At 36.0% G+C, this 23875-nt stretch overlaps 1 protein-coding gene across 3 annotated transcripts in view; it reads left to right on the forward strand.

Moving 5' to 3' along the window:
• asic2 (acid-sensing (proton-gated) ion channel 2) overlaps positions 1–13367 on the forward strand; it is a 351589-nt gene extending 338222 nt beyond the window's left edge. For all 3 annotated transcript variants that reach the window (XM_024272225.2, XM_024272226.2, XM_024272224.2), the window contains 5 exons: positions 2451–2604; positions 4715–4806; positions 9805–9884; positions 10458–10526; positions 11987–13367. In XM_024272225.2, coding sequence (XP_024127993.1) covers positions 2451–2604; positions 4715–4806; positions 9805–9884; positions 10458–10526; positions 11987–12088 — 497 coding nt within the window. In that variant the 3' untranslated portion in view covers positions 12089–13367. The remainder of the gene's footprint in view (positions 1–2450; positions 2605–4714; positions 4807–9804; positions 9885–10457; positions 10527–11986) is intronic.
• The last annotated feature ends 10508 nt before the right edge of the window (positions 13368–23875 follow it).

The following is a 23875-nucleotide window of genomic DNA, read 5'->3' on the forward strand; positions in this document are numbered from 1 at the left end:
AATAAGCTGAGAAATAAAAAAAACTTAACCTTAAAATAACCTGAATGTTTTCATCCCTTAATTGAGATTTGTGTTTTCTGTGTTTTAGCGCGTCCTTTTGATGATAAAAGTTATATATATATATATATATATATATATATATATATATATAAAAAATTAAAATTGCTTTTCCACAGAAGCTGAAAACAGCCTGCCCTACTTTTTTTTTATATATCATTTTCTCTTTATAACAAGATCCATTATCTCATTATAACAAGATCCAGTATCTCATTATAACAAGATCCATTATCTCAGTATAACAAGATCCAGTATCTCAGTATAACAAGAAAACATACTTCGTTATCTCGGTACAACGAGATAACAAAAACCACTCTCACTCTCCCGCACGTAGATGCCAGAACTTTACCTGGTTTAAGTTACTTTATTTTGTGGTTAACAACAAAAACAGTAGAAAAAAACATTCTCCAAAAGTTGTTTTTCAGTCTATATTTCATTTATTAGTGGATCTATGCTCCTCAAACGCCTTAATTCCGTTTTGTGCAGCATCCTCCTCCCTTTATGTCTTTTAAAGAGGCCATGCTATGATTTTCTTAAGCCTCTCAGAGTGAACTATATCCATGTATATGATCATATGCCATTGGAACGCTAAAAAACAAACTATTCGTTATTTTTCGTGAGGTTTTTCCTTCCTGGAAGTAAAACGACTCGATTCCTGAAGCTCCGCCTGCCGCTGCGTGTGGCTGCCGTCCATTTCATGACGTCATCCCAGAGAAAGACGTGTGTCAGCTGTGGGTCTTACAGGAGCCCCGCGTCTAAAGTAACAGACACCGGTTTGAGATGGAATTTATTGAAGACAGGACCCAACTCTAAGATATACGGTTTTCTGCATCTAAAATGAAAGTTTTTTTCGCTGATCACCACTAGTTCTATGGAGAAATTGAATGTTTTGTTAGACTGGGGATGGTGCTGGCAGCACAAACTCTTCCTAGAGGGAGCTGTTGGCATCGATCTTAGGTCAGCACGTTTCCACCCGCTCGTTTTCGTCGGTGTGGGAGGGGCTGCTGCAGACAGTGCAGGTTTTTAGAGGATTACTCTTAAATGCATGAAAATGCCACTTTGAGGTTCTTAAGGAATGAACAGTAAAATGCATTTAAAACCTCAAAAAGTAGAATTTTTTCATGGTAGGGCCCCTTTAAGCCCCAGAATGGCCAACGAGCGTTTCTGCATGATGCGTTCACTGAGCTCTGAAAATCCGCAGCAAAACAAAGCAGTTTATGACAGAAAATGTTGAACATCAGAACTGATCCATATATAATGTATTGATTTAATATTTTCATGACTTTTCTGAAAAAAACTGCTTTGTTTTGCTGCGGATTATATAAAAATGACAAAAGTATCGTAGCTGAGTTGGGGTGAGTGGCTTTGAGTTCACTAACGTCTAGAGATCATTAAACGCACCAAGCACAGATGCATCAGCCCTGGGTTCTGTTGGTTCTGTCAACCCTCCCTGACCCTCCCTGTTTGAAGAGCACTGATCCAGTAATAAATAAAAAATATATATATAAAAAATAAAAATAAAAACTTTTGAGAAGTTTGAAGAAGAACAAATTTGAATTTTTGGCACAGAAAATACGCTAGGTGAGCTACAAGCTCCCACCTCCGCTCTGTATTGATGCCTCCACTTGCAGACAAATGGATCCATGAACGTCTTTGTTTGGTAATGCTATATATCTAGTTTTTCGCTATTTTAAAGCTAATGATGGTTAAGATGTGTGCTTTACATATACTTTGTGCATGACCCGATTAGTCGACTAATCGGAAAAAATAATCGGTGATTAGTCGACTATTAAAATAATCGTCTGTAGCAGCACTAGTATGGTAGCACATTAACAAAGAGTCTTCAGCGACAGTGAGGGGAAGAGGAGGCGGGCTTGCTCTGTGTTACTCAGGTGAATTTCAATGAACTCCTGCCGCAAACTTTGTCCTCGAAAACGACAGGTTTTTTGATTTTGGCGAAAAAAATGAGTATTTATAATTAAAAGACCACTGGGAACGCTTTGAAAATAGATCAAAGGATGATCAGAGTGAGTCTTTAAACTAACTGATGGGAGTTAATGTATAAATAGTTGGATTTACACATGACTTCCTGCTCGCTTTGTGTTATTGTGGCTCTCAGCCAGACGTTAGGCTCCCAGTTGCACATAAATGATCTCAGCAGTTCAAGACTCAACTTTGTCATTGGAATATTGATGTTCAAATCAGTGGAGCCACGTCCTAATCAATACCACAGCACAGCTCTAACTAAAACCACCGTTCCTGCCGATCTGAGTCTGTTTGCTTCAAATGTTCAACTATGAGACTATCAAAGTAAAGTACGATTTCTCCTCATCCCCATCGCTCCATCTCCCCACCCCAAACCTCTGCTCCTCCATTATCACGTCTGTCTGAAGCCAAACTGTCCGCTCTGGAGAGCAGCAGCTGCGTGTGCAGGACGCCGTGCAACATGACCCGCTACAACAAAGAGCTATCCATGGTCAAAATTCCCAGCAAGACCTCGGCGCGGTACCTGCAGAAGAAGTTCAACAAGTCAGAGAAGTACATCACGTGAGTAGAAGTTTCCCGTTTGCTTCATGAATCTGCTGATTTATGGATTTCTGTATGATGGAGCATATTTTTGTCACTAAAAAATGAAATTACGTCATGCTTTTTTATTGATTTTTGTACGAATGTCAAACTGAGGTTCAACTTTTTCCAGTTTCCTGTAAATGTGATGGTAGTTTATTGTTACTTTACTTTATCAAATCAGTCCCAGGTACATCAGTCACATGACCTACGGCTGACGTGTCATTGATACAGAAAAAAACCCAAAATATTTATGAAAACACACACACTGTTTTTGTGGATCACAATCCTTCTCTGAGGAAATATGGCATTACAATTATTTAACATGAATTTTACAAAGAATTTGTTATCATAATGTCAACTGTAGGGTTTAAATACTTTTGTGGCTACACCACATTACCAACCAAAAGTTTTGAGATCAAAATGTCCTAAATTGTAAACAAAATGTAAAGTTTTAATAATAAAACTTATTAGTTTGCAAATGAAAATGTTAAATATTTGCTTTCAAAAACTTTTTTCTTTGCTTTCAAAAAGGATTTTTGTGTTTGCAACAAAAATTGGCCTCGTTTACTATTTCATGTTTCTTTGAAGGGATGTTCCACTATGACAGATTTTCCTATCTTTGATTTTGCACTCTTAAATTTTAGTTTAGTCTAATATATGTGCCACCAATCAGCCAATCACAGACGAGAGGGATCAGGCTGATTTTATCTAATCCAATTCTATCGCTCTCTGCCTTGCATAGTTGGTGCTTGGAGACTCAAACTTTGGAGCTTGTATCCGTTCTGTTTGACCAGGATTCCACAGTCTTCTGCCATTCTGGCCCGTTTCCCAGAAGGAGCAGCAAAGCCGCAAAATACAACATGGTTCTGTATTTATTTATGTCAGTGTAGCGACCAACTTATTTATCAGTAACGTCTCCAACTTAAATTATTTTAGGATTATGATTAGTAGCTGAACTATAGTTTTTACATGAATAAAATGTTGAAATATTTTTTTTCATGAATAATTTGTTTTTTCCCCTTTGGCAAACATGAGTTCTTAAAAATAAGACACCCTGTGAAAATTAATATTAAAAGCTAATAATGCCATTTCTTCTGGTTATATATTGTCTCCTCTGGTATGCTATCAGTTTTTTCATTAATCACTACTGCTGTTAATCTATTCCAAAACACAGTTGTGCAGCAGAAGATAATATGTGCTTCAAACCTTTTTTTTCTACAAATAACAAACCAGATCTGTAAAAAAAAAAAAAATCAAACTTTAACTAATGTTTTCTCGGGAGGATTCATAGATCACACAGGCCTGCTTAGTGTAATGTCAGCAGATAAACTTTAAGGTTTATTTTACCGTTTCAGAAGATCTTCTGCCATAAATTAATGAATCTGACTAAATAAAATGTAATCAATTCTAAAATAAAGTATAACTTATTTTAAAAAATGATTAAATATTAATTTTGTTTTAGCCAAGGAGGCAAAATTGAGGGTAAAAGAACCTTTTCTGCGTTTGAGCCTCGGTAGCAGACGCCATGTTGGATAAATATGGGGATTTGATTGGATAGAATCTAGACCAATCAGCAAGCTGTTTGGTGTCACTGCAAAAAGTTTAATTTTTTTTATATTGAATACTCTTTTTTTTTCAATTTAAGAAATTTTGATCTCAAAACTGTGATTTTTGTTTCAATATGTTGGCACAAAAAATCACTTAATAAATTCCCATATAAGAGAGATTTGGCAGCAGGACACAAACCACAACTATCCATTATACCTCTCTACCAAATCCAAGCTCCTGATTGGTCAAAGTTGAACTGGTTTCACTGTTGATGTGCTCTGAATTTTTGCACGTAGAGCCCAAAAATGGACTTAAAAACTTGCGTAGTGACGAGTGAGAGTTTTGAATGTTCGTGTACACAGACAAATATTGTCACTCGAACAGACATTTGTGAGCCCGGTGTGAACGTATCTTAAGACTTCTGTTGTATCAGTTAAAAATGAAATGTATCTGGAATCATCTGAAAGTCGATCCACCTCTGCTGCACTGTTTCTGATGTCTACTCAAGCGAAGAATCAATACCTGTGTTTGACTCTTGCAGAGACAACATTTTGGTGCTGGACATTTTCTTCGAGGCGCTGAACTACGAGACCATCGAGCAGAAGAAAGCTTATGAAGTGGCCGGTTTGCTGGGTATGTTTATCTTCCTAAATTAATGAAATGAATAGTAAATTATTCACACAAAATGTAATTACAATCAATTAATTCCTCATTACAGAGTCTGGCTGCTGTTTTGGTCCTTACTGCATCAAACAATGACTCACTTTACTTAGCTTTCGGGTCTCCTCACTGAGACACCCAGACCTGTTAGGCGTCCTTCAGTATCTCGTTGTGGTTATTGGGACAAAAAGGACAAATAAAAAAAGCTCTTTCCACTAAAGACTTATAGGAACTATGGTGCAAACAGTAAAGGACCTGGCTTCCTGTTCCTCTGGAGCTCACAGCCTCAGTGTCGCATTTACTGTCTTGTCTGTTTTTTTTCACACAATAAATGGACGAACATGCAGCCAGAAGAAAGGAGGCTCCAATCCATTCAGAGAAAAGAATGCTGAGCTGAAAACTGAACTTCTTCACAACACAAAGTCCTTTAGAAGTCTCCTGGACCTGAGAGTCTTATATAACCAAAACATCTTCACTCCTTTTGTCATCTTCCTCAAAGAAATGTTCTCACGTTTTTAGGAAATAACAGATTTACATTTGCTGCTGCCTCCTTTGATCTGAAGTGACTTTTCTCTGAATGCAGAAGTGTCGTGTAGAAACTCCTCGAAGATCCGCTCCGAGGAAAATGTTTTTCTTATGCCGTTTTAATGTGGAATTTTTTTAGTAGATTTAGGAAAAGATTAGAAAATTAAGCTCAAATTTGTATTTTTTACTATTTTTTAATTTTGATGGTTGTGAATCAGGGGCAGAAAAAAAAGATCTTTGAAAAACAGCTTATTTGTGACTAAGAATATATGGTGGGCGCTCCACAAGCTCACTGCTCCGCCCCTTTCTCATGCATCCATTTGTGGACGACTAGATCCATCGTTTCGGTGGTGGATGTGTCATAAATCTCAAAATCTCACTTGTTTTTACTTGCCTTGAAGTTTCCTTTTTTTAAATTAATTGATACATCTCATGTTTTAGATCACAATATTCAACAAAATATTTTCTATTAAATAGAAAACAGTTTATTAAAATAAAACTTCTTGTAATTAAATAAAAAGTGAAGAAAGAAGTGAACACAAAACAGTCTACAAGCCAAAATAAAATAAGCAACTATGATACAAAAAAAAAAATCATCAATTAAAAATAAAAAACAAAGCTAGAACTATAAATAATTAGACTTCTTAGCCTTTAAATAGAGCAATAAAAATAGGTGAAGAGTAACTTGTCAAAAACAACTCAACGCATTTAAATAGAGTGGAAATAGGGCGAACATTGCATTCCGATGTCTGCGGGCCGGATTCGATCCAATACCAACTTGAGATCAATATTTTGGATCGATCTGCCCAGCACTAAGATCACTAAACTGTACGGCTGGTTGGCTCCACTATTGCTCGCCAATTTTTGTTGCACCAATGATGTTAAGTTGAAGGTTGTGAGAGGCTGTAATCTAGCAGGAGAGCATGTAAACAGAGAGCTCTCAGCAGCAGGGGGGATAAGGACCACAACTCCAAGGTGAATTTCTGATGAACTCCTGCCACTCTTCAGAACACTGGGTTGTATGCATAACATGAACACAATTGTATTCAATAAAAACATAAATTGGTGTGATTTATGTTTTTCTCCATCTTTGTATTATAGATTGAGATAAAAACACACATCATGTGTCCATTTTGAACAGAAAATGAGGGTTCACATACTTTCTCTTGCAACTGTATGTAATATATCATAGGTTTTTGATTTTGGAAACAAACAAAATAATCATAATTAAAAGACAACTGGGAACACTTGAAACACATCAGAAGATGTGAATCTTTAAGCTGATCAGAGATTTAAATCAACAGTAAAGTACATTTTTCCATCATTTTTCTTTCTTTTATGCCTGTTTCCATTGCCACAGAGGCGTAACTGAGGGGGAATGTAATGTGGCGCTGCAGCTCATGGCGTGCTAGAGCAGGATAAAGAGGTTGCAGAGGAGAAAGAGGATAATGTTGCATAATGACAGCAGGGATGTTACTGTCCATGAAGAGCGTGTGGGTGACAAACAGGAAGGGTAAAGGTCCGCACGGCAGAGGGCGAGGAGGACAGCTGGGCTTTCTTCTGAGCCGGACCCATCAGGGTCTGATCCCGTTCATGATAGCTGTGATCTCTTTCTCATTCCTGACCACGCGTGCGGCTTGTTGACTCTTTGTGCCCATGCCTCAGTAGCTCAAAGCTCTCCTTTGGTTCAGGTCTTTCAGGTCACTGATGATCAGTGTAACAGCAGAGGTCACCATCAGGGCGTTTAGGTGTTTAGTTTGTGAGCAGGCAACTAAGCTGAAAGAAAACCAACTTTAAAAACAAAACAGAACAGAAATGTTTGCATATTTTTATGACTAAAACACGTGTTAAAGACTGTGTAACATCTGAGGTATTGCAAATGAATGACGCATCGTTTTTGACGTACCATAACAGAATTCTAATGCAGAGAAAAGCAGCTTTTTATATCAGCTGGCACCGATGTGCCACTCATCAAGACAAGGCTGCTTTTCTCCGCAACAGAATATGCTGGAATCACACGAATTACATAAAGTCTGCAACCTTCAACGCTTAAAGAGCCATTCGGGTCAATTTCTCACCAACCAAAACCCATAGGAGCCACGAAGTCTTCACTCACCCTTTAGAAAAATAAGAAACTGATTTATATTTATGTTTTTGCTACTGGCATGATACATTTAAATAAACTGTTGTGTTTTGTTGGCATAAATAAAACATAATAAGGAGAAAGCAGCATTTTTTTTTAACATGAAATAGTTTATAACTTTTGACAGAGCTTTGCATGACTTCCTATCAAAATAAAAGACATCCTACACCATAGGATCATATCAATGCAGGAAATGCAGTAGGAAGTGTAAAGTTAAAAAAAAAAATGTTTTTAACTAATACAAAAAAAACCTTTAATATTTTACTGTTTCGGGTGCATTTCAGCCACAAATTCATAAATATAAACAACAAAAACTAAATCAGAGCTAATTAAGTGACTGCTACCATATATTAAAACTAAGAAGATCACTTTAAATCCTTGTATTTGTTCAAAAATAGAAAATCTGCTTTATAATCTAATGGATTATTATTTAACTTAGCTTTAATTCTGGTTGTTCTTACTGACAATAAATGATTTTCCGTGATAAATGACGCTCAGAATTCAGTCCAAATGTGTCGGCATGATGTTGATAAACTACAAAGGATTGATGGAGAATTACAAGTACTGTTGTTAGGATCCTCGTTGAATGATTCACACTGTTCTTCAACTGTCTGTGAATGAGTTTAGTACAGTTAAGATAATATAATTTTTTAACTTTATTTACTTACTTTTTCCTTTAAAAACATTTTATTTTAACCAAAGATCCACAAGTGGTTCCGGAGCCGCAGGTTGCAGAACCCTGGCATCAACGGTTGACGAGTTACAGTAGTCGAAAGAATGTAAACAAGCTAACACGCTGTTCTTAATTAATTAATTAATTAATCAAACATGACAAAATAGATAAATAAATACATAAAAAGGTGGGCCTTGAGCCTTTTTTTAATAGCATCTATGCTCTCTGCGGCTCTCAGGTCCTCTGGAAACGAGGGCCATGATACAGAAAAGACGCCTCTCCATACGTTTTAGTTTTTTTACCGCTGGAGTGGTTAGAAGAAGAGCGCCAGAGGATCTTAGGGTCCACGAGGTTCATGTTTGACTAAAAGATCTGACAGAAGAGAAGACTGTTAAGACATTTAAAAGTATCTTAAAAATCAATCAAATATGTGAATGAAAAAACATGGAATCTGGACAAAAACATGTTTGTTTGTTTTTTTATTTAAAAACTGTGTTTGTTCACTTTTTTTATTGCAGCAACAGGTTGATGTCTTTCAGGGAAAAACATACTTGTGTTAAAATGATTGAAAAAATGAATCAAAAAACACGCATGAACTTAAAAAAACAAACATTAATGCAAAATAATAGGGCTGGGTTGAAAAAAAAAAAACGACTTAAGCTTAATAGATTAATAATCGATTCACAAAAGATATAAATCGATTTAGCACACAAAGCTAAAGTCCGCTAGCTTGATGCTAACGTTCAATGGAGTTCATACTGTGTTGACTTCTTCTTGAATTAAGTGTACTTCTATGGCGCGATCGCCACCTAGTGGCCAAACTAAAACTCCCTCCAGGAGAAACACTGTTTACAATGTGAATGATCTGAACAATTTTTTTTTTTTTAGAACTTCTGCTTTAGAGAACCTATGACATTATGATAATATTAACAATATCATTATTTTACTAATAAAATCTACAATATGTGAATTTATTCAAATTAAATAATAGATTTTTTAATGTATTTCTAAAAAAAAATGTGTCTAAATTTGTAAACTTAAAATTGAATTAAATTGGAGAATTGAAAAAACTCTGAAATAAATCAATTGAGGCTCTTGTGAATCAAATTGTTTCATAAAATTATAACCGATACCCAGCCCTACAAAATAACCTTCTTCACCTAAACACAAGTCAGTTCATTTGTTGTGGAAACATCAAAATTACAGGGAAATATAAAAAAAAAAAGAATATGAATCATCAATATAATTTTTTTAAGTGTGGAAGGCCAGATTAAATGGTTTAGTGGGTAGTTTGGATTAATAATTTGTTTTTTTTTCCCATTCCTAATTAAATTTGGACAATTTTTAAATACAGAAAACACAAAATCTTTAATATACTTTAACTTTACAGCAAATCTTACAGCAAATCAAAGAACACGAACATTCATGAACTCAGGTGTTCAAGGGTTAAAAGGATTTGCTTTCTACAGAAACTCCAACATCTGTATCTATTTTTACAGCTTCTACATATTTAATTTTACTGTTTAGCTTAAGGCTGTTTGAGTCTCAAAAACACTTGTCAGTCGGTTGTTTTTCCAGAAAAATGCTCATTGCCTCACAATTCTCCGTGTTTCCTTAAATCTCTCTTCAGGTGACATCGGTGGTCAGATGGGATTGTTCATCGGCGCCAGCATCCTCACCATCTTGGAGCTGTTTGACTACGCTTATGAGGTCAGTGTGACGATTCTCCAACACATCATTTCTTTCTGAGTTTCACAAATGTAATTCTGCAGAATAAAACCGTTTAAAAGCTGTTTCTGTGACAGTTTTTGAAAACTGACTCTCTGTCAGCGATCTAAAGCGCAGATTAGGAGCTTAAGATGCAGAACTCTATGGTCGTACTTTTCCATTAGCTTTCCTCCACGATGGACGTCTCTTTCAGAGCCTCTTGTGCAGCTTTCAGCTCCACATGCATCTGATAAGCACATAATGGTCCTTACCTCCCCTTGGGTTTCTGAAATACATAGAAAATGCAACTGTCAAGACGAGTTTTTTTTTTTTTCTGCACTTTAATGACCATAATGGAGTAATGGGATGAGAGGCAGTTGAGTCTTCATCTTAAGCAGTTTCAAAATTAACTATAAGAGCTTTTGTGCTGAAATTGTTGCAGTTAAGTCTTTTTTTTTTTTTAGCCTGTATGCCTCCTCATTACATATTTCTGTGGTGGTTGATTGTCTTTCTTCGGTGATGGTGACTTTTTTACTGCAAGCTGTGCGATTCCAGTGACTGTTTTTTGATCTTCAGGTGGTAAAGGACAGACTGCTGGATTTACTGAGCAGAGAGGAGGAGGAGGAGAGCCATGCAGAGGATGTGGTGAGAACTTCCTGTCCTCTCATTTCCTGAGAGCTTTCACCGTCTATAAAAAATGGTTTTCAAATCAAATGTAAAATTGTTTATAATGCATGGATGACCAGGAGGGAAACCAAAATGTTTAGATCTGAAAGGTGATGAGTCCAAAAGACGTTCATTTTTTAATTTTATGCTTCCAAAGACACTTATTTTGAAAATCCATTGAAATCTTTTCCTGAACGGCTTCTCTGGAGGGCTTTTGCTGTATTGTATGGCTGATTAGAGCTGAAAAGCCTCTCAGCTGGATCTGACACTGGAATATTTAGAGAATCTCACTAGTTAGGACAGGAGTCTAGAACCTTCAGCCCCTATCGAGCCGGTCGGGTCGATTTCTCACCGACAACAACCCAGCAGGAGCCACAAAGTCCAACTTCACCCTTCAGAAAAATAGGATATTGATTCTTATTTACTGTATGTTATTGTTACTATGATAAATATAATTGAACATAAATATAAAAATAAAATTCCCTTTCAATAACTTTTTAGCAACTTCCTTTCAAAATAAAAGACATACAATGTCACAAAGAATTATTGTAGTGTAATGTCATAGTGATAAAAAAAAAAGTTTATTTTACTTGTTTTCAATGTAAATTTGTATGTCTATCAAACCAAAATTAAATCAGAGCTAATTAAGTGACCGTTACTGTATTTTTTAAACAACAAGGTGCAGCTTAAATATTTTAATTTGTTTAAAAATAGAAAATCTGCTCTCTAATATGTTGTGCCTAAATTCTGGTGGTGATTGCTGACCTCAAATAGTTGTTTTTTTTTTTGTTTTGTTTTTTCTAAAGATAATGTTGCATATGATAATGGAGGGGGGAAAAAAAGTTATCTTTGGTAATCTTTGATATCTGGGTAATTGAATTGACCTTGCCTCTGTCACTCATTACAACAGAAGATTTCTTTAATAAAACCAGAACTCCTTTGTCGCTAAATTAATGTTTGCTTGGTACTTTTTAAATCTACTTTCCCACCTTTAGACATTTTATCTGGTTTTAATCTGCAAATATATAATTCCTAATTTCATGGTAAAGATGCATGAAGGTTCATGAAGGTTCATGCTTGTCTCTTACTCAGCAGAACAAATTAGGACTGCTCGTCATAGACTATTTTATTTTCAAGGATGCTTCTACTTGTAGACTGTAGAGGTCAGCAGTTGAACAAACTTTTCATTTTTAGTTTTCATGTTTGGCCTAAAAGATTTGATGGCCTCGTCTGTCTCATTTGATTCTGAAGATTTGCTACCTTCTAATTCACTGTTGCTGATTGCTTGAACAAGGTCTCATTCTATTGAAGATTATTTTTTTATGACAGAAGGAGACACTTTTACAAAGATAAGAGTTGAGGGGCCTAAAACTTTAACTAACTGGACTGTAAACTTGTTTTTAAGCCATCAAATGTGTTTTTTTATATATTTTTCCCAGAGTTCCTGTGATCCTGTGGGGAACCACTCAGAGTCCATCAGCCACACGGTCACGGTCCCTCTGCAGACGACGCTGGGCACCCTGGAGGAGATAGCCTGCTAACTCCGTCCCTCAGAGCAGCTGCTCACACACGGACCTGAACCCGGGACGGGGGGGCCGGTCTGAGGACGCTGCTGCTCCCTGTCACGGCGCTCTGCTGCGCCACTAATGGGGATTAAAGAGCTGTCAGTGGAACTTATCGGCGCTCTCCGTCACCCTCGTCTTTTGGGAGGGCGGCTCCTGCTCTCAGACCCTCCACGGGGGTCTCCGCTCAGAAGACACTCCCCCCATGAAGGGGCTCTGGAACATCTATGTAACAAACACATTCACATGTCGCTCACTGCCAAAACCGTACAAAGCTGGTCTCCAAACTGCATGCGTCCATCTTTCTCGCTCTTTTTGCTGATGCAGTGTTGCTTTACCGTACACGTGTGCCATTCGTCCGTCTGCAGGGCCGGTCAGCCCTCGAATGTACTGGACATCGCCGCTCAATCAACTGAAAGGAAAGTCTTTCTGTCAGTGTACACATTCTTTGGTCCTTCTATTTTCTTCTTTTTGCAGATTTCCTCTGAGATCTAACAGGGATGATGTGCCCCCACTGATCGTTTATACCACTAGCAGACTTCTGTTTCCTGCTAAACACAAATGAAGCTTTAGCTGAACAAATGCTAGAATGTCATGGTGAGGTTTTGATGACCCAAAGAAAACCCCGGGCCGGCAGCCCTTTGGATCTCGCTGAAATACGTTCAAAAGCACCGTATGGCGCCGCGACGATCTGCTTCGTTGTGCTGTAAATAATTGTTGATTTTATTTTTTTTCCTTACGAAACGGGTCCCACGCAGACGATTTAAAAGAAGCTGACCACACATCACGTATTTGAAATAAAGTTGTCAGACAAACAGTAGCATTTCTGCGTTGGCTGAATGTCAAAGCGAAGGCAGAGATCCTCTTCAGGACTGAACCTCAGACAACAGCTGGACACCAAAAGACAAGATTCCGATTTGGTTTGTCTGACTTTTCGTGACGATCATCGCGGCATGGTCTTTGTCTTCATGACGTTAGAGATAGGAATGAACTCCAGTGCTGTTTGAATTGTGATTTCCATCTGTTGCATAACCTGCTGTCTGTGTGTACTCGCTCATCTTGTGGCTTCTGATGAGCACAGCCTCCGCAGGCCTGCAGGGACGAGCGTGTCGCTCCTCCAGGCAGCAGCAACGGGCCGCCTCCTCTCATTTCTTTGGCTCCAGTTGTTGCGACAGGACGGCGTTTTCTCATTTTGTGATGCAGCATAACAGTGTGTGTTTCTAATGTGAAATGATTAAATGAAAAAGTGGTTTTGCAAGGGTGGGTGTGCTGTCGTGATAAGATTGATTAAGACGAGCTCATTTGTTTGTCAGCAATTTCACTGGAGGCGGAACGGAGGAGACGCAAACGAACGACACGAGTTCCTCTGAATCTGAACCCCTCAAAGAGACGGATGGAGGGGTTAACACCAGATATGTGAAAATCCTTCATGCCGGCCTGAAGGTACATGGAGACGCGCTGCACGCAGAGATGCAGGATTTATACATCAGTCTTTGAAGAAGCTTCTTTGTCTCTGACATGTATTTTTAAAAACAAAAGTCATCCTGGATGCTGAAATGAGAACAATCTATGGAAAGAGAAGCTTTCAAAGTCTGAAGTTGTTGAATTAAAAAAGTGATTGCCTCTGGATGCCTGAGGCAGAGAGAAGACAGGGAGATGTTACGGCTCAACTTCTGGAGCAAAAATGTAGATATCTGTTGAATTTAGTCCAAAACAGCAGCTGATTTCACTAAAAAAACCCCAAAATTCTGTCTTTTCTAAAAAAACAAGCTCCAAAATCAATATGAGTTATAAGAAAAAATGATTTTTAAATGTTGTATTTCTGACAGTCTGACTGAGAGGAAATAAAAAACCAACCAAGTAAATATTTAACTGACTATAAATGATATGAATGTTTTCAGACTCTTTCAAGGAAAGCGTGAATAAATAAACACTTTTAGCTCCACAGGACCCGTTGCAAATGTTCCAAATATATCCAGTAAAACTTTTGGTGAACTTTTCATGTTTGTCACTCAATATTTACGAGATTCTGAAATAGCAGATTCTTACCCATGTTCAATTAATTCATTATTTTTTTTACTTTATTAGATTTTTTTTCCCACATTTTGTTCAATCTGACTAATAGAAGCTTAATTAACAGATTAAAGATGTTAGATCGATTTGAGACGTCCTCAAAATTTATGAGAAAATGTCACACAGGACTTCCAAAATTAGATTAGGGGACTTTCAGATTGTTAAAGTTGATCAATTTAGGATATCTTACAATAACATTGTTTTTATTTACATCAAATACACTATTTTTTTAAACAACACTTTTCCTCCTTTGTTAGAAAAATGCCACAAGAACACAGCTGTCATTGGAGTAGGTCTATACATCATCAGTGGGAATTTTCCTCTCAATTTGACACTGCCAGCTCAGTGAGATAAAGATCAACAGATGACTAAACCAGCGTGAACTCAATATCCTACAAACGTTAGAAGACAGTGCTGTAAATTCTGTGAATATATTGACATAAAAAAATCCAGAACATCAGGAAAAAAAAGAAAAAAGAGCAAGTGTTTCTATACTTCCTAATAAGACTAAATTAGGAATTAAAAGGCATAAAAATGGTAGTCTTCATCCTCCTGCAATCATGAAGAGGATGGAACAAAAATGCATCGTCTATAAAGTCCAGTTTCTGTTGTAGAAAAAAACCTATTTGTGTTTATTTCTACATGTAGAAGTAACCAAATCTCTGTTTGATTAAAAAATGCAAGAAAAATTTCTTTAAATGTATGGTTTAGTTCAAATTAGATTTGTAGACATTTTCCTTTTAAGTGAAACTGTATATTTTAAGGTCATTTAAGCCTTTGATTACAGCTATTTAAGCACATTCACAGCAGAGGAATGTGTCTGTCCTCCTACATTGTCTTCTCTTCAACCTCATCTTTGAGAAGTTTGCAGGGAAAGAAAGAAATGAATCTTACAAGAGGAGCTGAACAATAAAGAATGACCAATTTTGTAGCGGTAGTTTCCTCCTGACATCTGAGCTGCAGACGATTACAGCGGCTCACTCAGGAAAGTCTGGAAAAAGCCTTCAAATCTTCAGAGCTGAGCTGGTGTTTTACTGCTTTTAACAAGGGGTACTTTTTAAATTCACTTTATAGCATCTTTTCTCTTTAACTTTGGATGGAAATGGCATATAGCTGGGTTTTTTGGGGGTACCAGTGTAAGAAATTTTGAGTTTTTAGCTGCTCTTGAGAAATTATTTTTTAAGAAATGTTCCCTTTAGTCTAAAAAAAATTTTGTTTGCACAGAATAAGGTTTGATGCATTACATGAAAGTCTCATTAACCATCTGTTGTCAGTGACCTGCTGAGCTAAAATGAACCATTTGAAGTTGCCTCCAGGTCAAAACTCTAAAATCTTTGATGATATAATTTTGGCTTCAGTGGATGTTAAAATAACTTTTCCTTTTGGAAATGAGATCAAAATCTGTGCTGCTTCAAAGTTAGATTTTTCTTTACTGAGAAAAGGAAACTTATATAAATAACAAAAAAAAAAAACAAGTCAAATATGTTTATGGAAAGCAGGAAGCTCATAAATGTAAAAGCACCCTTTTAGATTTACAAAGTTTTTTCCCTTGCATTGACATTTACTTAAAATAGGACAAAGACTTTATTTGCTGCTGTAAGATAATTCATGCATTGAACCCTAAAGACTCATTTTTTGTAATTATTTTTTAATTTAATATACTATACATCCATCGTCTGAATGCACAGATTCCCTTTTGGGGTTACGAGGTTGCTGGAGCCTATCCCTGTTAGGCAAAGGTGGAGTAAAACCTAAACAGTAGGGATGTAAAATATTTTAGATTGAAAAATCAACCGGGCAGTGGGAGTATCATTGGAAATCTACATATACGGGTAAGATTATGTTAGTTAAAAAAAAAAGGAATAAAATCATTAAAGACGTAAGTAATTGATTTCTGACAAACTTCAGTTTCTTTTTCTGTTTTTTTAACCGCCTTTGTCTTTTTATGTACATGTGATGCAAACAAAAAGACGTCCAATCATAAGCTTGCTTCTTCAAAGTCAATACCTGTATATATTTCTCTGTTAAATGGCATGCTATGAATAAGAAATATGTCGATTTTAGAGTTTTTTGGCAAAAGAATCGGAAAGATACACTCCCCTACTGAACAGATAGGGTCATTATGTTCTAACTTCAGCATAAAATTTACCCCAAAAATGCATACAATTTTTGCTTTTATTTAAAAAAAAATTACGCTAATCTTAGAACAATGTTTCAGAGAAGCATGTAGATTCAGTCTGCTATTTTTAAGGAGCTCTCCATGGTTCTGAAACACTCTGAGACACAAAGAATAAATCTAACATATAGGACCTCCTGGTTTGTATGCTTATTAGATTAATAAACAATAAAATAAAAGGAAAAAAACTCCCCTTTTGACCCTTGGACGAGGGTCAAAGGGTCATAGGTCAAAGTCTCACCCCTAAGATAAGGGGTGAGACTCAAAATGTTCGGTTTTCCTTCTCCTAAGGCTTTAGAAAGCCTTCTTCATGTAGTCTGTAAAAAGAAAACAAGCTTTTAGGTCATCCCTTCCATCCCTGGATGATGTAGAAAGGATGAGACAGGTCAAAGTGACACAGAGAATAGCAGACATTAGCTTCACCTGAACCATCACAAAGGTGACGCAGCACCTGAAATCGCATGTTGGTAAAAAAAAAAAAATGGTTCACATGTAAAAGTGCAAATCTCAAATCCAAGTGTGAACCCAATGCAGAATTACAGTAATGCAACTCAAATGTTGAAAAATTGAAAATCATTTTTCTTTCTTTTTATATAAGAAGACTCTTCTGAGCATAGATCTATTCTAGAGGTTAACAAAGGATTAGAAATTCTGTAGTAAAAACAGAAACATTTGAGGACTAATAGAAGATCAAACAGCTGGAGGGAGATCTACGGTGACAAGAAAGTTAATTAAGTTTTGCTGCAAATCTCTTTTATCATCGCAGATGAACCTTTAACTTTTAACCCAGGCATCCTCCAGCCGAACATTTGAAAAGAATTATATTTTAATCATAAATTTAGACAAGTCTGTTCAAGCAAAGAAGAATTAAGTCTCAGGCTGGATTTGACGCCGGCGTGAATGAATCTCCTCAGCTCTTGCAGATAATGAGGCATCACGTCTGTACTCCTGATCCATAGCAGAGAGAGAAAGGTCATCTGAAGATACCGTAAAGATCCAATGAGAGGTAATTAGTTTGAAAAAAAAGATAAGTGCCTTAACAGCAAAACCAAATGCAGCGGAAAGCATTTGTGAGAAAGATCAGAGAGTAACTCATATGATAGCATCCTATTCAGTAAAGACCTTCACCTTAGAGATCTGAGAGAACAAAAGAAGTTCACCTTCAGACTGCTAAGAGTTATGGGAAAATACTCAATGACTTTCATAATAAGGATGTTGTTGGCTGTTATCTGGAGCAACATTTAAATATTTGGAGATGATTGCTGATTTAATCACCATCAGCTCGGCGGGGAGCTTTTTTCCTGTATTCTTATCATTCAGAAGGGAAATCATCGGGATTCTCTGAGCTGATAAGGCTGTTTCATGTGTTTATGTGGATGATTAATACAGATAGATGAGAGAATTAAGGAGAGAATTCAACCAGGAAAAGAAGTCAGAAACTCTAAGAGAATTATAGACAGTGTCTTTAACATTAAAAATGACCTGCAGTGTCACTGGTGACGAGTTTAAGTGCAGCTTCATCAGCACTGATGCTTTTAATGTCTGACACCATAAAGCCTTCAGGACGTTCCCCGCAGTAACCACTGCAGGAATATTAGATCAGGCCTGGTTTATGTACAGCAGGAGTGTCAAACTCAGTCGCACAATGGGACAAAATCCAAAACACACCTTAGGTTGTGGGCTGAACAGGAAAAACATTTATTGAACACTCTAAAGCAAAATTTTTATAACTTTAAAACCGTAACTTTTTAACATATTTGTGAACAAGATATGTAGCATTACCTATAATAATGCTAGTGATGCTGTAAGCTGAATTTGGCCACTGAAGATGCTAGTGCTGATAGATGAAGATGATGAAATTGATAGCTGAAATCCCAGAAGCTGATAGCCAGCTAAAATACTAGCTAAATGCCAAATTAGCCTAAAAAACAAACAAACTAAAAACTTAGGTAAGCTAAAACAGCTAGCATGTAGCTGAGGAAATAGCTAAACTTCAACATAGCCTAAAAAACTGAAAAAAGCCTGTAAACAAAGTGTGTAAAAATTAGTGGTAGGGTTGTACATACTTGATAAATGTATGTACAACCCTATCAATTAGCCAACTCCAAACAGCCCAAAAATCTTTTAAAATAAGCGTAAATTAGCCAAAACGGCTAGCATGTAGCTGCAATATTAGCTAAACTCCAACCTTAAAAAAATCTTAGTAAATGCCAAAATAGTCCAAAAAGCCAACAAAATGCCAATTTTTAAAACTTTAAAACCATAACTTTTTAACATAATTATGACCTAGATATAGCATTACCTGCAATAATGCTAGTATGTGAGCTGAATTTGGCAGCTGAAGATGCTAGTGCTGATAGCTGAAAACGCTGAAGTTAATAATTGAAATCATTAAAGCTAATAGCTCAAAACGCTGAAGCTAATAGCCAGCTAAAATACTAGCTAAATGCCAAATTATCCTAAAAAACAAACAAACTAAAAACTTAGGTAAGCCAAAACAGCTAGCATGTAGCTGAGGAAATAGCTAAACTTCAACATAGCCTAAAAAACTGAAAAGGCCTGTAAACAAAGTGTGTAAAAATTAGTGGTAGGGTTGTACATACTTGATAAATGTATGTACAACCCTATCAATTAGCCAACTCCAAACAGCCCAAAAATCTTTTAAAATAAGCGTAAATTAGCCAAAACGGCTAGCATGTAGCTGCAATATTAGCTAAACTCCAACCTTAAAAAAATCTTAGTAAATGCCAAAATAGTCCAAAAAGCCAACAAAATGCATATTTTTAAAACTTTAAAACCATAACTTTTTAACATAATTATGACCTAGATATAGCATTACCTGCAATAATGCTAGTATGTGAGCTGAATTTGGCAGCTGAAGATGCTAGTGCTGATAGCTGAAAACGCTGAAGTTAATAATTGAAATCACTAAAGCTAATAGCTCAAAACGCTGTAGCTGATAGCCAGCTAAAGTACTAGCTAAATGCCAAATTATCCTAAAAAACAAACAAACAAAAAACTTAGGTAAGCCAAAACAGCTAGCATGTAGCTGAGGAAATAGCTAAACTTCAAAATAGCCTAAAAAAAGTGAAGAAAGCCGGTAAAGAAATGTGTAAATATGAGGGTTGTACATACTTGACAAATATATGCACAACCCTATCAATTAGCCAACTCCAAACAGCCCAAAAATCTTTTAAAATAAGCCTATATTAGCCAAAACAGCTAGCATGTAGCTGAGATATTAGCTAAACTCCAAAACAGCCTAAAGAATTTTAGTAAATGCCAAAATAGTCCAAAAAGCTAGGAGAATGCCAGTTTGTCAAACTTTAAAGCCATAACTTTTTAACATAATCATGAATTATAAAAAGAAACAGGAATATTGTTCCAGAATAAATCAACTTAAAACTTAAAAAAAACCTTCAATATTTTACTCTCCATAAAATTATATTATATCAAAATTATACACGTTAAAAATGAGTGCAAGATAACATCTGGCCATTAATAACAATAAATAAAATGATCTGGAGGGCTGAAAATAATTATTCGGTGGGCCGAATCCGGCCCTCCTGGCCTTGACTTTGACAAATACAAAGAGCTGTTGGCTCTGACGGAATATATAATGTATTTAGTATACCAGGTCCACCTCTGGTATCAAAGCTACCAAGAGGTTGGAGAAACTTAAGCTTGATTTCTTTTTTTTCTTTTTCTTTTTCTTTTAAATTACTACAATCTCTTGATGGGCCAAAATGTGCTCCCAAAGGGAAGCTTCTTCTTTGCTTTGGTTCACCACAGTTTGCACTTTGACTGAACGGGTCTACAGACGACACATCTCCATAAAAATCCCACTGAGCTGCTCGGAGGATGTGATGGGACCCATCTCATGCATGACATGAACCACAGAGAACACTTCTAATCAGCCATACTGTTAAGGAAAAATGATTTTTATGCAAAACCTTGACTATTAAAACTTGTCATTGCCTTTCACTCAACTTCTCCCTCAGAAGCAGAATTTGCACCAAGTCCCAACATGACTGCACAGCCATCACTGCACAGCAGTGCACTCCCTCAACTCTGCCTTCTGATCTGAGAAAATGAGCTCCTCACACCAACAGAGCAGTGTTCAGTAAACACCGCTAAGTCAGTAGACCTCATCTGGGACTTGAGCAGGAAGCCGAGCATGGAGTTGACCTCAATCTCCATTAGTGGTGGATGTGCACCTTTAAATTTCTTGAAACGCTCATCACTGATGACCTCCTCTGGTCTGCCATTATCACAGCGACAGTTAAGGAGGCACAACAGAGACTTGTGAACACTTGGAGGGGAAAAACAATTTGCAGGGGAGGCTGCCAATCCTCTGCAGCTCCAGAGCGCTCCCTGACATATTGCATCTCATTTCTGTACCAAGGGTGCTCAGCAGCAGACACAAAAAAAAGCTCTGCAGAGAATAATAATGAAAACATTATCAGCTGCTATCTGGCCTCACTGGAAAATATCATCCTCTCACATTTATTTGCAACACAAAGAAGAACATCTGCTCTTTATCATTTATTGTTTAATGGGTGCTCTGCTAATGCTTATTCATGGTTTCTTGTTGTTTTCCTGCATTAAGAGGACAAGCATTCCCGCCTTCATTGAATGCGGTGCATTTAGTAACATCATAAGCTCTTTATCTCCAACACTCCATCCAGAACTTGCAACTTGGACAGTAGAGCAAAGTCCAACTTTGGCAAACAGAAACTTGTTTTACCACCAGCGAGGTCACAATTAATGCATGTTCGGGCCACTCTGCAGAGGAGCATTTGCATGCTGTTTCTTTTTTTAAATGAAGCTTTATAGTTCATCTCTTTTTGTACTCGTGGGCAAGATAATACATGTGAAAAACAATATAAAGAGTGAGACGGTCAAATTTAGGACATTTAGTTTCTGTGAAAGCTTTTAGTCTTTGTTATTCCATAATAGAAAGAAAATGTTACTGGTATGTTATGAAGTTCTGATTTTTCCTAGAAACTTAATGTTTTAAACCCAAAGGATTTTTTTAAACCTTATATTTCATCTCTTTTTTTGTATATGTCAGAATAATACATGTAAGAAACAATTTAGAGTGAGCAGAATTCTTTACAAATTTTTTGTTCTTATTTTTAAAACTGCTAAATGCTAAATTTAGTAAGAACAATGTTTCAGAAACACATGTAGACTCAGTCTGCTTCTTTTAAGGAGCTCTCCATGGTCCTGAAATACTCTAATAAATCTAACATACAGGACCTCCTGGTTTGTGTAATTATTACATTAGATTAGTAGTTAAATTAAAGAATAAAAAAGTCCCATATTCACACTTTTACTATAAAATATTTATATAAATACATGTAAGAAATAATTTAAAGAGTGAACAAAATTATTTGGTTTCTATGAAAGTTTTTATTGTTTTACAGTAAAGCCAGTCTTTGAAATGACTACTTTACTGGTATGTTAGAAAGGTCAGATTTTTCTAACATTTTATGCTCATAGGTTCAATTTCTACTTCTATAACCGGGATTTCATTAGTGTGACATTTTAAGGAAAATAAACTGAACATATTTTACTAATTACCTTTTGAAATATTCTTAAATTCAAAACAATATTTTGTTATTTATTATTTATTTAAATTGAAAAAAAATTGCAGAAATATATTAATATGCAGGATACATGGATAAGTATTTGTGAAATTGCCTGATAACTAGTGTATATGTGTGTTTCATGCTGCAGCAAGTCTATAAGTCCCCTGTTTTATTTGCCCCTTCAGATGGACTGATGCCCCCAGACTCTTGTCATGTCATCTTCAGATCCTCCAAGTCTTGTAAGTGAACATTTCTCCAGCACATCCCACTGAGGTTTGATCACAATGAGATTTGGAGATTTGGAGGTCAAGCCAACTCCTGAAACTCCCTTTTATGCTCTTCCAATCTATCCTGGACCCTTTTTTCTGCTATTTGGATCAAAATGAGGCTGACTAAAAAAGCCAGTAATCATAAAAAGGTGTGCCTGCCCTGCAACATGTACCTGTACATGTCAAAACCACATTACTATGAATGATTGGCCTCAAGGTTTTTTTTTAACAGAAAATTGAACAAAATTGTCACAGTTTTCACTGGCCTTCTTTCCATTGTGCATTCTGGGCTGATGTGTTTCAGCGGTACACACACCTGATGTGTGTAAACCTGTCTGTGTAGACTAAAAAACACGAGACTGATCTGAAAGTCGGCTTATTCCAAATAAATTCTGATGCAAACATTTTATCAGCTTTAGCTTCTTCATCAATTAAAACAGAAGAAGCTTAGACAACACAGACCAGATTTCACACACTGTCTGTAAAAAACATTTTATTTATTAGTGCTTAAAGACCCACTTTGATTATTTTTTCATCTATTTTCAATGCGTTACAAGTTGTACTTTAATTGTGTCATTTTTAGCCAAAAATTTAGCGGATAATTAGAGAAAAAAATTAATTACAAGGGGATTGACACTCAAACAAGCGCAAAAGTCACCAAACTTAATAAGTGTTTATTTTTCTATTCACTAAACTACTGTTTTGGGAGATATACAATAAGCTGAAACTATTATCTAATATGTAGCAAAGTACTTGTTTGTGTATTTTGTTGGAAGAAATAAATTGAACAAACTACCTAAATCGTATTACAATCATCAAAAACATCCTTTACAAAAAATAAAATAAAATAAGTGGCAGACCTAAAAGTTGGAAGTCACTCCATTAATACATGAAATTAAATCAAAATAAATTAAAAGAAAACATTGTGAAATATTCAGTTTTGTCATTTTATGACTTGGACATGGACACAATTGAAGTCAAAATCTAGAGACACATAGAGTTTAAGGTTTTAAAAATTTAACACATTTCTCTTTTCAGGAAAAATAGTATAGTACAACTTTTGGAATTTTCTGCTTAATTTCCAATTAATTTGTGGATAAAACCTGAAAATTAGTTTCAACATTAGCTTGCTATTAACTTCTCAGATGTCCAAGAAAAGCATATGCAACAACACTGCAAGCACATCTTCTTATATTCATGTATTTATTTAATGTTTTGGAGCAAAAAAGATTTTTAAAAAACTGTTTTTACAGAAACTTCCTGCTCTGCAAAGCGTCAAAGTATTTATAAAACTGGAAAGAGTTTCTGAACAGTTATTTTTGTCAAATTGCTTTTGGACTGAAGGTCAAAATATGTGTTACAAACTATTTGAGAGATTTCAAATGTCTGCAGCTTCCTGGTGTTTTCTGATTTATCATATTTTTCCAAATGAAAAATAATTGTTTATTTTTTTTCTCTTAAAATTGTACTAGTTTTTTCCTGCAGCACTTGAGCTGTATGAAATATTATTATTATTATTATTTTTTAATCATTTGGCAGTAATAGAAATCGGCTAAAATCAGATTCCATAGACTTAATCTCTAATCCTTTGCTGAATTTTGACTATGAAAATATTTATATATTTAGCATTATTATTATTATTATTTTATAGCAG

Source organism: Oryzias melastigma, linkage group LG8 (assembly GCF_002922805.2).
Source record: "Oryzias melastigma strain HK-1 linkage group LG8, ASM292280v2, whole genome shotgun sequence".
Taxonomy (NCBI): domain Eukaryota; kingdom Metazoa; phylum Chordata; class Actinopteri; order Beloniformes; family Adrianichthyidae; genus Oryzias; species Oryzias melastigma.